The 15,734-nt window shown below is 23.1% G+C and overlaps 2 protein-coding genes across 4 annotated transcripts; one reads left to right on the top strand and one right to left on the bottom strand.

Moving 5' to 3' along the window:
- The first annotated feature begins 2,129 nt into the window (after nt 1–2,129).
- Nucleotides 2,130–4,467, top strand: LOC122716610 (protein MCM10 homolog). The gene is made up of 2 exons (XM_043939863.1): nt 2,130–2,185; nt 2,279–4,467. Exon 2 carries the CDS (start codon nt 2,288–2,290, stop codon nt 4,367–4,369), a length of 2,082 nt encoding a protein of 693 aa, XP_043795798.1. The 5' UTR covers nt 2,130–2,185; nt 2,279–2,287; the 3' UTR covers nt 4,370–4,467.
- A 1,900-nt stretch (nt 4,468–6,367) lies between these two features.
- LOC122716595 (eukaryotic peptide chain release factor subunit 1) lies at nt 6,368–15,086 on the bottom strand. Of its 3 annotated transcripts, none has more exons than XM_043939842.1 (11): nt 14,838–15,086; nt 14,483–14,694; nt 13,962–14,137; nt 13,636–13,763; nt 13,377–13,527; nt 13,082–13,272; nt 12,847–12,976; nt 12,506–12,726; nt 12,270–12,417; nt 11,754–11,864; nt 6,368–8,663 (listed from the first exon to the last, which is right to left on the bottom strand). In XM_043939842.1, exons 2-10 carry the CDS (start codon nt 14,566–14,568, stop codon nt 11,785–11,787), a joined length of 1,311 nt encoding a protein of 436 aa, XP_043795777.1. In that variant the 5' UTR covers nt 14,569–14,694; nt 14,838–15,086; the 3' UTR covers nt 6,368–8,663; nt 11,754–11,784. The 3 variants fall into 3 exon arrangements, with proteins under 3 accessions (XP_043795777.1, XP_043795776.1, XP_043795778.1); XM_043939843.1 differs by lacking the exon at nt 6,368–8,663 and adding an exon at nt 11,659–11,686; XM_043939841.1 differs by lacking the exon at nt 11,754–11,864 and having other exon boundaries at nt 14,838–15,083.
- Between the last annotated feature and the right edge of the window lie 648 nt (nt 15,087–15,734).

Raw genomic sequence — 15,734 nt, 5'->3', positions numbered from 1 at the left:
TTGAAAAAATAATGTATATTTATTTTATTTTATATTTTTATTTTATATTTAATTTATATTTAATTTTATTATTCATTTCTAGTAGAAATATAAATTTCTGATTGTATAAAACATTATTACGATAATACTGAACTGAAATATATATATATATTTCTTCTTTTACAATCTGTATTTTCCATAGAATGCAAGTAATATTGAGCTCTCGAATGGAATAAGAGAAAGAGAGAGAACCACTGCGCGTTCCGTTCAATTCGAAAAACTTTGTAACCATATGCTTTCCCTATGACAGGTGGAAGTCATATACTGTTTTCCTTGAGATTAGTAAGTGAAGAATGTTATTGGTATTCGTATCGCAAATTATTTCAAATTAAATTTGATAAAATTTCTCATTAGTTTCTCGGAAAGATGAATGATTCAAAACGATAAAACATATTTTAATTCTTATTTTCGATTTTTCTATTTCTTTTTCTTCTTTCAATTTTTAATTTTTTTAATTTTAAAAAACAATAATGATTTTAAATAAAACTTTTTAAATAGAAACAATTCTTTTTAAAGCAAATTTTTAATATTGATAAAATAAATGTTTAATTTCATTTTCTTTATTTTAAAGAAGAAATTATATTGAATTTCAATTATAAATAATCAATATAGTTCGTTAAAAAACAAAGATATGAGATGAACATTTCTTGAAAATTATATATTAAAGAAATGATTTTTTTAACAGAAAATATAACAAAAAATAAATAAAAAATTCTCGTTATGAAAGAAACTGTAGTCACAATGTAGAAAGTAATATGCTTGCATACTGTAAGTTTGATAGACATATATTGAAGAAAATGTTTTATTGATAACTTATTGCTTGAATCGATCGTTGGTTCTACAGCTGCAATACAGAATAACCGTATTTACTGTTAAATGGTTTAGTCTAATTCCATCATATAAACACAAAGTAATAATAATTAAATACAATTATTTTTGCATATGATAGCTTATGTAAAAAAATATGAAATGACTTGCATATGATTACTGCAGCATAAATTTAAGACGTACATGCATGCCATGCATTATATTTATCTCGCTCAATAATCATTCATATGTTCAAAAACATATATTTAAAATAATATTTCATAATGATTTAAAAAACATTCTATTTCATTATTTTCATGATTTTACTATTGAATAAAATAAGATTTCGAATATACGAATCTATAAATTTATACATATTGTCTTAATTTTTAATAATTTGTTTAATAAAATTATAATAAAAAATCATAATTTCTTTCAATATACAAATATATATAATTTCAAAAATCATATATTATCTTGAAATATATAAAAAAAAAAGAATAAAAAATATGATTCTCAAAAATTATTTATACGAATTTTAATACTATTTTTACTTTTATAAAAAATATTCTAATATCCTTCAAATTAATTGTAATGTCTACAATAAATATTTTATATGATTTTCATGTTATAAATTAATTTAAAAAGAACCTTCACTAAAAAATCATTAATATATATATAAATAAACCTCAATATTTCAGATTAACCTATATCTGATTTTCAACTCAAGTATATTGATGATATAATTTTCTTCAAGCAAAATCAAACATTGTTATTAAATAATAAATTCGTAGTTTTTTGATAAAAATATTGAGTCATTAATTTTTTTATTGAAATATTAAATTCCTTGAAATAATTACTTTTTTTATTTTAATTACACAATATAACAATATTTAAAATTGCAGATATTATATTATTTATTACCGAATATTGAATGTTTAATTTTATTGGTTATCTGTATATTGTCCATTCGTTATCTGTATATTGTTTTTGAATAATTCACTACATTTATTTAAAAAGGATTTAATGTTTCCTATTTATAATATTAACTAGGCAAATTAGAAGAAATTTTATATTCATATTTACTTAAAATAATTATATTCATATTTACTTAAAATAAAAAAAAATAAATTTTCAATCGTATAAATGAAAACTTGACTTGTTCTCTTATTAAGAAATGGCGCGAAAAATGGCTAGAAGTGATTTAATACTTATATAGCTTGATGCTTGTGGAATTTATTAAACTAATAAACTGATAATATTAAAAAAATAATTTTGTTTAGTGTTCATTTTATAATTATTATTTTGCATTAGAAGTAAATATTTTTTCTTTTAAATTGTAAGTAATAAAGGTTAATAATATATTTTTATAATAATAAAATAGATAAATAATCTTATTCATATAGAGATATAACAAATAATTTTATTTTAGATATTTAAAATGGATAATGATAGTGATTCTGATATAGGTGATATTTTAAATGATCTTCTAGCTAATAGTGAAGTAGAAGAAAATAATAAATCACCTCCAAAAGAAACTCTGAAAGAATTAAACTTTAATTTTTTAGATAATACTTCTAAATTAAATAATGAAAATGAATCTATTAATGTTCAAAAGAAAAGTGAAATACATGATGATATACTGGATTCTTCAGATGATGAAGATAGACGTTATTTTGAGAAACAAAAATATTCTAGTTATGGACGTGATATAAAGTCTTTATTAAAGAAAGAAACTATTAAAAAGAATGAAGATAAACCATTATCATGTAAAACAAATAGTAAAACATTTGATTTTAATGCAACAAAAATTAATAAAAATGTAAATATGAATAATAATATCACAGTTATTTCTAAAGATATTTATAGTGATCCATTTTTTGGTTTGAGAATCATTAATCCAATTGTTTCTTCAGCAGAATTAAAAGCACGTATGATTGATAAAATAGCAGTTACAGTATCAAAAATAAAATATCATCTTAATTCTGAAAATATAGAGAAAGATTGGGTAATTGCAGGAGTATTAATAAATAAATCTTTACCAAAAACTTCTCAAAAAGGAACTTCATATTCTATATGGAAAATAAGTGATTTATCTGAAAATATAAACACTATAAGTCTTTTTATGTTTAGTAATGCTCATAAAACTCTTTGGAAAACAACTATTGGAACTGTGATAGGTATTCTTAATCCAAATATTTTAGAATCTAAAGACAATTTTGATTTAGCTACATTAGCAATTGATAATCCTCAAAGGATCATGATTCTTGGTAAATCTAAAGATATGGGAAAATGCAAATCAAAGAAAAAAAATGGAGAACAATGTAATTCTATTGTAAATATTAGTCGCTGTGAATTTTGTTTATATCATGTGAAAAAAGAATATAAAAAATGTTCTCTTAGAGCAGAGTTACAATCATTTAGTAACACTCAGAATTTTTCAATAGATATGTTAAAAAAAAAAACACGACAACAACAGAAACCATTTTTAAACAATATGCCTGAATTTCATACTGTTGTTGCAATGAAAAGCAAAAAATTAGAAGAAAAAGATGCTAAACGGTTAGCATTACTTTCAGGAAGTCAGAAAAATGATAATTTAATTAATAAAAATTTAAATAATATGAGAGATGAAAATGAAAAAGTAGGAATATCAGAACAACAATTAAAAAAAAATTTTGAACAAATAAACAAATCAAGAGGTTGGAAAGCTGCTCTACTATCTCAAGCATCTTTAAATTCTTGCAAAAATAATAATATAGAAAAAAAAAATTTAAATATGCTTTCTTCAAATCCCCATTTAGGTATTGGTTGTCATAGAGGAATAATAGATTTGTCAGAACCTATAACTAAAAAACAAATTAATATTGCTAAAAGAAATGCAGTTAATTGGGTTAAAGAAAATGGAAAAATCAAACCTAAGGATCCAAATAAAGTACATTTGAATAAAGAAGAAAAGTTAGAAAGGGGGAAAAAACGACCAAGAGAGACAGAAAATGATGAAAAGCAAGAAATAAAAAAACCAAATATCTTATCAGATAAATTTAAAGAAATGATGCAAACTAAGTCTACTCATACTGATCTTATTGAAAAATCTTATGAGCAAGAAAAAGATAAATATTTCAATAAGCTGGAAATGAAAGAAAAATTAGAAGAAAAAATGTTAACTACTTATAAAATTCCTTGTAAAGCTGTTAAATGTTTAGTTTGTAAATATATATCATTTTCTGCTTCTGACATGTGTAAGGATCAAAAACATCCATTGCGTGCTATTGATGCAATAAAAAGATTCTTTAAATGTGCAGATTGTGGAAATAGAACTGTAAGTTTAGATAGAATACCTTCGCATAGTTGTATAAAATGCAGCAGTTCAAATTGGATAAAAGCTGCAATGATGGATGAAAGAAAAACAAATGTTTCTATCACCGCATTATCCATACGTGGAGACGAAGAAACTTATATAGGATCAATCATCAAAGATGCCAATCTTAATCTCTTAGTACCAGAAAATGATGACAAATAATATCATGCTGATTGAAAATTTATAAATGATATATATAAAAGAGTGACATCTTTTTTAAAACTTTTACATCTATTTAATTTGTATGCTATGTTATAAATGTAATTCTATTTGTTTGTTTTTTATTATCCTTAATATCTATACTTTTTTAATATATATGTAAAATATACAAAAGTAAAATAAAAAAAAAATTTTATATTAATGAAATTTCTATATATATATATATATAATGTGTGTGTGTACATGTAAAAATGTAATTTAATATTTTTACAAGATGAATGTTATTTCAAAAGCAATTAAAAAAATATTTACATTTAAATATACTCGTCCAATTGTACATATTAAAATTAGGTATAAAATGGTATAAAATGTATTTCAATGATTATGAGAATTTTTTTTATTATATTATGCCAATTTCTTTTCATTTTTCTATTCAAATTTCTATTCAACAGCACCTCATCTTATAGGCAAATATATTTTACCAATAATATAAAGACAATTTTCTGTCCTTTCATATAAGTAAAATTTACGTATATGTATAAAAAGGGAAAATATTAACAAAAATGTAAAAAGACGTTATAATTGGAACCCGGAAATATCCTTTATTGTGAAATTATCACAGAGCAAAAATGTTAAAAACTATTTTTTTATTCTCTTTATTACTATTATTATTTATTTTTTTATTTTACAATCTTAAAATATTTTTAAGTAATTATTTTAAATATGCTCTGTGAAAACATTTATTATTGTTGACATTTTCGGGTTCTAATAGCAACTTTTTTGCATGAGAAACATAGACTGTATTTTTCATTTCTTATTCATTTTTTCATATTCTATTCAGATTCTTATTAAATTTTGATATTAACGATACGTTAATTTTCTTTCTGTATAAATTTTGTAATAAGTATGTGAAAAAAGAGAAATTGGAAATAATGTTTAATTATCAAATTTCATGTGTTTTTGAAGAAGAACATCAAAATATTTTAGTTGTTAACATTACAAAATTGTATTTTTCACAATTTTGTATTATTAATCGTAAAATAAATAATATATTTTTAAATTACGTATTAAAAAATACAAAACTGTAATGACATATGAATTAATTTCCTGAAAATTATAAATTAAAGAAAAAATTATAAATTAATACTATAATTCTTTGTTATTTAAGTGATTTCTATTTCCAAAATTAAAATATTTTTCATCTTAATAGATATTATTTAAATATTGAAAACTATTATTTTATCATTATTTCAATATCCCTCTTTATCACTTCACAAAATATTATTAATCCTAGAAAGACCGGGGGAGGAAGGGGAAAGGCCTTCCTCGAGTCCACTATTTACAAAATTTGAAAAATGTTTTTTTTTTTCATTCAAAAAATTTCTAAAAATTTATTTATTATCGTTTAAAGATTCGCATAGAAAAATCGATAATTAGATATATTGATAGAAAAACAGATACCAATATATTTTACACTGCAACGAAGAGGAATTTGTCATAAACCAAATGGCAAGAATATATTCATATAAACGTGAAAATCGGAGATGAATTCTCTGTTTTATACATTATTAAATATTGCTGCTCTAAATGCATATTCCTTATTTATAATAGCAAATCTAAATTAGAGTAATAAAAATGAACATACGAAAGATTTTCTTACAAGAATTATTCAATGAATTGATTCAAAAGCAATTAGACAGGGATCCTAATGTAACAAGATTGCAAAAGCATACAATAAATAATATAGAAAAAATAAAGGAGCTAACTGCAAAAAGAAAAAAAATAAAACAAAAAAAACCAACAGGAAAAGGATGTTGCTACAAATGTATCGGAAACGAAATAAAAGAATAAAATATAACTTATCCAAGGCAAAGCAATATTGTACTAATTGTAAACGACATATATGTAAAAAACATTCAAATAGTGTAATAATATACGAAACTTGTGAAGGATTAAATTCTGATGTATCGCGATTGGGTTAAATAAATTATTAATGAAAAATCTCATACAAAATATTAATATATATGTCATATTCCGCATAATCCAAAATTACTCATCCTATTAAAATATCTGCTTTTAAAACTTAGGTGAACTTAGTATATCTCTCATTAGTTTTTTACATGGTTCGAGCCTCGGTCTTTCTGGGGTTAATAGAACGTGTATCATGGTACGGCCAACAATTTTTTACGTAATTTTAAAATTCATATTTTTACCATTCATAATTCATTTCAAAGATGAGTTAAAATTTTTAGGACATAGCACAAATGTACTTTATGCGTACAATATATATAAAATATGAGGTAATAATAAGTTCATATTCTGAAAAATTTGATTAAGCAAAACTTATAACGATTACATCTTTGTATTGCCTTGCTAGATAAATGTAACATTTGAAGGAACAAAAATATTTTGTAGCAATACAGGAGAATAAGATTGCCAAAAATTATAAATCTGTTAGCAGATTATACAACTATGCTTATGGAAGAGATCATAGGCAAGCCATAATCTAAGTACGTCATTGATTGGTTTAAATGAAATGTACGAACGACGTCTAATCTTTTTTTTATGCGCATTCTTTTGCATACTCATTTTCTCTTACCTTACATAAAAATCAAAAAACAAAAAAAAAAAAAAAAAAAAAAAAAAAAAAAAAAAAAAAAAAAAAAAAAAAAAAAAAAGAACCAAAGATTATTTAATATTACGCAGATTTTCCCTAATCTCTTTCAGACATTTACCGAATTATTATAGAACTAAATCTTGTATACTTAAAATAATCTTCTGCTAAACAGAAGAAATAATCGCACCGATATAGTAATAAATAATTATCTAGATTCCTATTGAAAGAATGTTTACATATAAAAATTTAAAGAAACATTAAGCTGACATTCAACATTTCGCTGCCTTGAAGACAATACACAGATACAATACTTTTAAACCATCATGTTTAGAATTCGTTGTGCACATACCATAAGCCAGGTCATTTTTGTTGAACGTTCTATTTTGATGAAGTTTTCATAAAGCTTTATCCCTGCATCACATACGTTATAATAGTATAAATAATCTAATTATACTATTAATTAACAATACATTATTTTCATCAAAAGATTCACAATATTTGCAAATCTTTCTTTACTATACAGCGATATTTCATAAAAGATACTTCACCAAAATTGCACGTTTCATTCTTCTCACATTTATACATACATATTATTATTTATTACAAAGGCATCATATGAATAAGCAATTTAAATTAACAATGTTAAAATAAATTTTGTAATATTTTCAATAACTGCCACTTAAATATTGCAGAAGATACTTCTTTACTAATAGAGTGCACCGTTGTAACAATCGAAAAGATATATCTCGATACACTTGCGGAGAATTTGTTATATACAATTATGAGTGTACAAAATATAAGAGTCGAGAGCCAGCAAAGTTAATGTAGATACGAAAAATTATTTCTTATATGTTTATATGTGTATCACTCGATGAGACGGAAAGATTTTATTTTCCTGGGATATTACGCGATCTTAACTTATGTCTAAGGCAACAGTGCCATTAAAAATTTAAGTCTATATACAGAACTCTTCATTATTCATATGAATTTAGTAATCGGTATAGAATACACGATACGCAACTTCATGTTCATGATAATCAGTTTATTACAGCTTATCCATGATTGTATCTGAACAAAAATAACGCTACATTCATCCTCATGCTATTTGAGTATCTTTTTATGTTTTTTCTTCTTCTCAATTGTAAAATTTACGACGAGATGATAACATCAATTTGTTACAAAATTATGATATATCTCCGACCGTGTACTGTACAAACATATTCAGCACTGTAACGCGTGTAATTATTTAAATAAATCCATGTGAATAATTAAAGAATGTAACTGTAATACAAGATAATGTGGTGTGAGATAGGCAGGTATCAAGCTGGCTTAATTAAGTGTCACAGTCTTCGAGTTGCCTTTTTTTCATTATGGACATGGATTATCGGCGCGTCACGTCTTGTGCTTTTCACCTTTGTGTATCGACTATGAATTGCTTGAATGAAATCTAATGAATAATTTCATGATGTGTGTGTTGCATCATAATAAATTTTATAAACATGTCCTTCTATGTGCCTCTCTTGAAATATGATGCAAGGGAGAACATATAATTATGTTTTCCTCTGAAGCTAAAATAACTGTCTGTTGAGTCACAGATTTAATAATCATCCAGATCAAAAGTATCAACTTCAACATCTTCCAACTGCATACTCTGAAAGTCCACTTTGTACCGCAATATACCTGTAAAACATATTAACAAAATACTATTTTAGACAAAATTTAATTATAATATTTTTATTATAGTGAATTATAAAATTAAATGAAAAATATTTAAATAATACAATACAAATGATGCTCTTTAGAAAAAGATAGATTTTATAAATAAATTGATTTACAATCAATATAAAATTTACAATCAATTATTTGTGAAAAATTATGATAAATAATTTTAATATAATTATTAAAAATTTATTTAATGATAATTATTAATCATGCACAATGTCTTGTATACAGTGTTTTTCAGATTTTTAACAATATTTTAATAATTCATAAATATAATTATATTCTTCAATAAAAATTAATTATAATATATATCATATTATATAATATAATATATAATATAAAAGAAATAATAGTTTAGAAAATATTACAGAAAAACACTGTTATTTTTAAAGTTATTCGATATAACTTATAAAATAAAAAGATCATAATATCATAAAATCAAGATGTAATATATATATAGTGATAATATGATTATAATGTAAATGAATGTTATACATGTAATGAATATAATACTTTTAAAATTGTAATTTAAAAAATATTAGTTAATAATCCTAATTTATAATTTTATTAAAAATATAAATAAGCATTTAACTCTAACTTATAAAAATAACCGCTATAATAAAAAAAATAATAGATAATAAAAAATATACTATAATAAAAAATTATAGTGTAAATAAACAGTTATTCATGTTGTTATATATTAAATGTATTACAATTTATAATTTTAAATAATATAATATTTCTATAAATTAATAATCTTACTAATAACAAAAATAAAATAATAAATTTAATAAATATAATATTTATAACTAAATCTTGATACTGTTGCTAATAATAAAAAAATTATATGTTATTAATAAATAGAATCATTTTTTATATGTATAACATTCTAAAGCAAAATATATTTAAATGTAGTAATAAGGCTTAATAATTTCACAGCTTTTTTTTCACTAAATTAATAAAAAGCAATTACTATACCTTTCCCAATATGCAAGCTAATAGAAACAAACCATCAATTAGTACTTATGCTTGATCAAATCGATTAACAATTTAACAAAGCCTAGCTATTTATTACATGAACAATGATTATTTAATTATATTTTATATTCATTACCAAAGAAATAATATTATTTTCTTGTTTTTGATAATATTTACTTCAAGTATTTATAAGGAACATAAAATCATAATTTATCTTTGGTAATGAAATAAATATTTGCCTATTGCATAACATGCAGCAAACAATTTATGATTATTTTTTTATACAAGCAATAACAAAGCATATGAATATATCATATATTTTATATGAATATTAGATATAATTTAATAAAATATTTCATAATAATACTTCTATTTAAAGTTAATTTAAATCAAAGTTCTAATTCAAAGTTTCAAAATATAAATATATACATTATCAAATTATAAATCTATTCTAATAAAAAGTATAATTCTAACAAAATTTAAATTAATCATATTATGATATTTTTAATGCAATAGATATTTATTATATTCTTATTTATCAATTTTATGTAATTTATTTATATTATCAATTTTAAGTAATTTATTTAAAAATCTAAAAAAATATTATGTTTTTAAAATTTATTTAAATTTATTAAAATTGAAAAAAAAAAGAATAAAGATAAATAAAGATAAATATATATAGATATATATATATAAAGAATTTAAAATATCATCTGTCTATAAAATAGCTAAAAAGCATTACATGCATATAAAGAAAATTTTCTATATATATCTATTGCAGAATAAAATAAGAAATAGTGGTTTAGACTTTATTTCGAAAATCACATATATATATATACACACACACACATACGCATATATATACTTCGATAAATTATTATTACAATATGTAATGCGTAAAATAATATTTTGTGAAATTAAATATTTTTTATCTTTATCTTTAATTTTTATCCAATTATTTTTTATACATTAATTTATTATATTGTAATATATTGTATATTCAGAATAATAGAAAAAATAAAATATGTATTTTTATGATAAATTTAATATTTTCATAGTAATGTTTTGAGAACATATTACATTAAATTCAAGAATCAATAAAATTATATTATATGTCTAAATTATGATTAATTTTATGTATATAAAAATTTATGCAATTTAAATATGCAACAAAAATTTAAAATAAAATGTATCATGAGAAAACAAAAATATATAATTGTGTTTATGAAAATAAGCAATATTATATTTCAATTAAATTGATGTGTATTGTACCTACAGTTTGATTTTAATTACTAATAATATAATGTACAATCACTAAAAAAACAGTGTCTAATAATGTTCAAGACAAAAGTTGGAAAACTGGAATACTTCAACTCACCCTCTTCAAATACAATTATCCATATTTCATATATGTATATACAAGATTTTCTTAATTTTTGTACCACCAAGAAAAAAAGAAGACAGCAAAGTTTTCAGGCTTTTTATTTATAAAAGTAAACATTATACCTCGAAATTCACAACTAAAAATATCTATATTCACATTCAAACTCATCAGAAGAGACATACATATACTACAGATTTGCACAGAAGTATCGAACTATACTATTCAGTGAGAAATCCAACAGAAGAAACTTCAAATTTTTTTGGACAAATTTATCGTTCCATAATGATACATATATTTGAAGTCTCAATAACATAATATATCAATAGTAATATTATATTAATGATTTTTAACAATTGATCTCTTCATGATGAGTATAGGATTTATATCATAAAATGATATATATATATATATATTTGATATAGTCTACATTTAAAATGCAAACTATTTGATATACATTAACATAATTAAACTATTAATGAATATTATCATGTGAGGGTTTAATATATTAAATTATCATTAATTAATGTAATAATTATATTGTGTAGTTATTTTATTTTTTTGTTTTTATTTAAGTATATATATACTAGGCTCATAAATATTTTGATAAATTTGTCCAGTTCTGAAAGTAATATGTTCTATAATACACGAAATGTAAACGAATGCACTCAAGACAGAGAAAGAGCTACCTGGTCAACTTTGAGTATTTCACAGATGAAATTAGTAATCATCGAGGTCAACATCATCAAGAGGCTCATCAGCCTGCAGTGACTGGAAATCAACTTTGTAGCGGAGGATTCCTATGCATCAAGATATACTCCATAATTAAAACTCATATTTTTAACTTTTCTTTAATACCATTTACTTTTCAAATATATGAATTTATTTAATATCTTGATAAAGACACATTCTTGAAGCTTGCTACTTTTTCGTTTGTAATAAATATTTTAAATGAAGAAAATTTGGAGAAAATTCTCAAGATTCAACTACATTTTAAAAATCTATTGAAAGTTTTATTATATATACACAACATTAAACTTATATCCTTTGTTTTACAGGTTAGCTAATCAAAGTGGAATCAGCCGCTTTTCAGTTAGTATGTACTTCGAGTGGATGAATACAAATTATTACTTCAAGTATATTACTTTCAGTCAAATATAATGTTAGTAGCCCCAAAAACAAGTAAAAAAAAAAGTAAAACTTACCTCCAATGCCGCCAAAACCTCTTACAAATTGAGAACCTTCTTGAGATTTATCTGTAATGATTTCCAAAGTGGCACCAAAACTCTTGTAATTGTTTGCTAACCACTCAAGCAAAGGCTGACATTCTACAAGTTCTAATTCTACTCCACTCTAAATTTAATACAGAATATTTAATATTAATTATATTTGTTTATTTAATTAAATTTACTAATTAAATAATAAAAATTTTTTAATTTACCTCTTTATCAGTAAAATGAGTTTTGTCTTTTTCTTGTTCTGGTGTTAGATGTAAAACCTTTTCTTCTGCATTTGTATGATTTTTTAAAACATATCGTTGAATATCTAAATTCTCCCAACAAATGAGAGTTTCTACACTACCTAATTCTAATGCTCTTAATGTATCTTCTACACCAAAACAATATTTTCCTGTATCTTGCGAAATTTCGTCGAAATAACGACCTAGATAGTTATAATATTGATATTATTTTTAAAATAAATTAACAATTCCATCATTACTTTTTTTAAATTCATATTTTTAAAATAGAAAATTCTAGAAACATAAATGATAAATATACTAACCAATTAATTTTTTTTCCTGGATAAATTTTACATTTTGCAAAGATTCAGCAGCTAATTCAATAGCTTGATTAAAACCATTTTCACCACCATATGAAACATCTACTAATTTTATAACTTTTGCTTGTAATCTCTAAAATAAAAAATATAAATATAAATTACAGTAAATTTAAGTTATATTTGAAAAATATATATTTACAAACTTAATTGTATATATCATGAATATCCATCAACTTACTGGGTCAAACATATCTGATTGACTAAGTTCTGTTTTAAAATCAGCACTACCCGCTAAAATTAAGCCAGCAATATTAGGTTTATCATTAGTAATATATAGTTGCGTAGCTACTTCTGCGACTTTTCGAACATAATTGTGTCGTTTTTCCATACGCAACCGAGCAAAACGAAGTGCTGACTGTCCTCCTCTGCCTAAAATTAGATTTAATTAATTAATGTAATAATTTTCAGTAAACATATACATATATATACATATATACATATATAAATATTTTTTATTAAATAGTATCATGTACCATGCTTTTTGGGAAGATCTACTGTAAATTTATGTAGAACTTCGCGAGTATTTCCTTGTAGCGTACCAAACAATGCTCCATTACCATCCATGACAATAAAACCAAATTTGTTATCATCAGCAAGTAATGCTGTAAGTGCTTCAGTATGAAACTAAAAAAAATCATATATTAAAAATCATATATTATAAATCAAAGATATATTAAAATTTTATTTAATTCAAAAATTTTTTTATCATGTATCAAAATTATAAAATAATACCTTGTTATCACACAGATAAAGAGAAGTATTAATAGGCTTAAAAGGTTCAAAATCAATATTAACTTTTTTTTCTTTTCCTTCTTCTGTTACGATCGTACCACAATATATCACCAGGCCATTTGGAGGCACTAAAATATGTAATAATATGTAATTAATATTATCAATATATAATTATATATAATTGCTGTTTTTGAAGAAAATATTTATGATAAATATTAGTGATAAGAATTCACTTGTAAATTTTTGATTCTAAATATAATAAAATAAATTAAAAATATATCTAATGTTTATATAAATTTTACAATATAAGAAATTATTAAAATTACCTTTAGTATATAGTTTTAGCCTATGTTGTACAGACGTAATTGCACCCAAAACAGACAATCTATTTACACGAGATTTGATATTTGATGCTGTACCAAATTCATCTGCTAACATTTTGCTTACTCTTGATATTTGATCTTTTGGAGGGATAATTAATGAAATCATGCTAGTCCCGTTTCTGTGAAATAAGATATTTGATATATGATAAATATATATTATAAACAACGCTATATTATAAAATAATCTATTTGTATGAGGTTGTATTAATATTAAATTAATAAAATATATATTTTTTTAGTGTAATAAAAAATTCAATAATAAGACAATAAAAAAATAACATATTTTTCAGAATTTTAAAAATTTATAAAATTTTTTATATAATATCACATAAAATTCATTTTCTGATTAGAAACGAAAGTTCGTTACTTCCTATTTACCACATGCTTTTTAAAGCATATGTGCAGATAGAAAATCGAACAGCTGATAAGAAAAGGCGCGGCAATATTAATTTCGACCTACTTACCCTCTAGCCATTTCGAGACTTTTTATAAGTTTCTTGATTTTCCAGATTTCGACATTGCGGTCGGCGGAAGTCTCCTCGTTGGACATAGCTGCGCGTTGTGTCGCGTGGTCGCGGCTTATGAGTTGCTACTAAATTAATCGTTTATCACCAACGGGACAAAGCCTGGAAAGGTGGTCCACGTCGACGTGAAAGCCGGATCTAGGAATTTTTCTCTGAAATGAATGATCAATCCGTTTATCGATGAATCTGCTTCAATCCAGTTTATACCGGATTATGTCAGAAAGAACGTGTTCGACAAAGAATTACTGTTCTATTCCAAAAAATGAAACTATCGTTTACCACACTTTTCACTCACTTTGAGATCAGTATGTTGATGTTTGCCACAAGTGTTACGTTTTAAAAGTGATACTTGTGACACAGCGGGTACCACGCGAAAGTGAACCTCGGAATGCACACGTCGGCCATGCGATGGCACAGCGAAACGTCAGTACTTCGGTGGACGTACTGTACGGTACAAAATGGGAAGCAAAAAGACTGAAGAGTTCGTGCGCGAACAGCGCCTCGAGGCCGCTTGTCGTATTCAGGCGCAGCCGCATTTGCATTGGTTGCTTGCGATTTATTCTATACTGCTTAATGCTTCATCCGCAGTAACATAGAAATTTAATTGTAATTTTATTATTTTTTTCTAATTTTATTGGAATTTTACTGTAGAATTTATAATAATTAATTTGAAGCAGTTATTAATTTATATGCTATAATATTTATAATAAAAATTGGTATATATAAAAATTTTGATATAATATACATATTTAAATAGAATTTGATATCTTCGATATATATGAATTATTAAAAATTTCTTTTTTTTTGTGTATGTGTGTATCAATATATCATGCTACTATAAAAATATTTTTCTTATTACTATATCTAATATTTTTCAATATTTTTGGTTATAAATGTTTTTTATCATTATTCTGTTGGTCATGAACATTAAATTTTAAATGTACTATGATGTTTATTATATTTAAATATATTGATAAATAATATGACATTAATAAATTGTTTTTTTTAGAGCATTATAAGTATTTTCTAAATAAAATATTGTAATATTTCAATAATTATGTACAAATATATAAGTGTAATCAATCGTAAAATAATTCTATATTCTTGATTTTGATTATTTTTGGCACATGGCATATATATATATATATATATATATATATAATATGTATATATATGTATATATATATATATA

This window comes from Apis laboriosa, unplaced genomic scaffold, assembly GCF_014066325.1.
Source record: "Apis laboriosa isolate Shangri-la unplaced genomic scaffold, ASM1406632v1 scaffold47_cov149, whole genome shotgun sequence".
NCBI classification, from domain to species: Eukaryota; Metazoa; Arthropoda; class Insecta; order Hymenoptera; family Apidae; genus Apis; species Apis laboriosa.
This window is presented reverse-complemented; position numbering and strand designations above follow the sequence as displayed.

Coding starts and splice junctions, on each gene's coding strand:
- LOC122716595 (XM_043939841.1), bottom strand. CDS start 14,568: ATGTCCAACGAGGAGACTTCCGCCGACCGCAATGTCGAAATCTGGAAA. Junction 14,138..14,482: donor AGTCTCGAAATGGCTAGAGG/GTAAGTAGGTCG, acceptor CTTATTTCACAG/AAACGGGACTAGCATGATTT. Junction 12,727..12,846: donor CCAGGAAAAAAAATTAATTG/GTTAGTATATTT, acceptor ATAACTATCTAG/GTCGTTATTTCGACGAAATT.
- LOC122716610 (XM_043939863.1), top strand. CDS start 2,288: ATGGATAATGATAGTGATTCTGATATAGGTGATATTTTAAATGATCTT.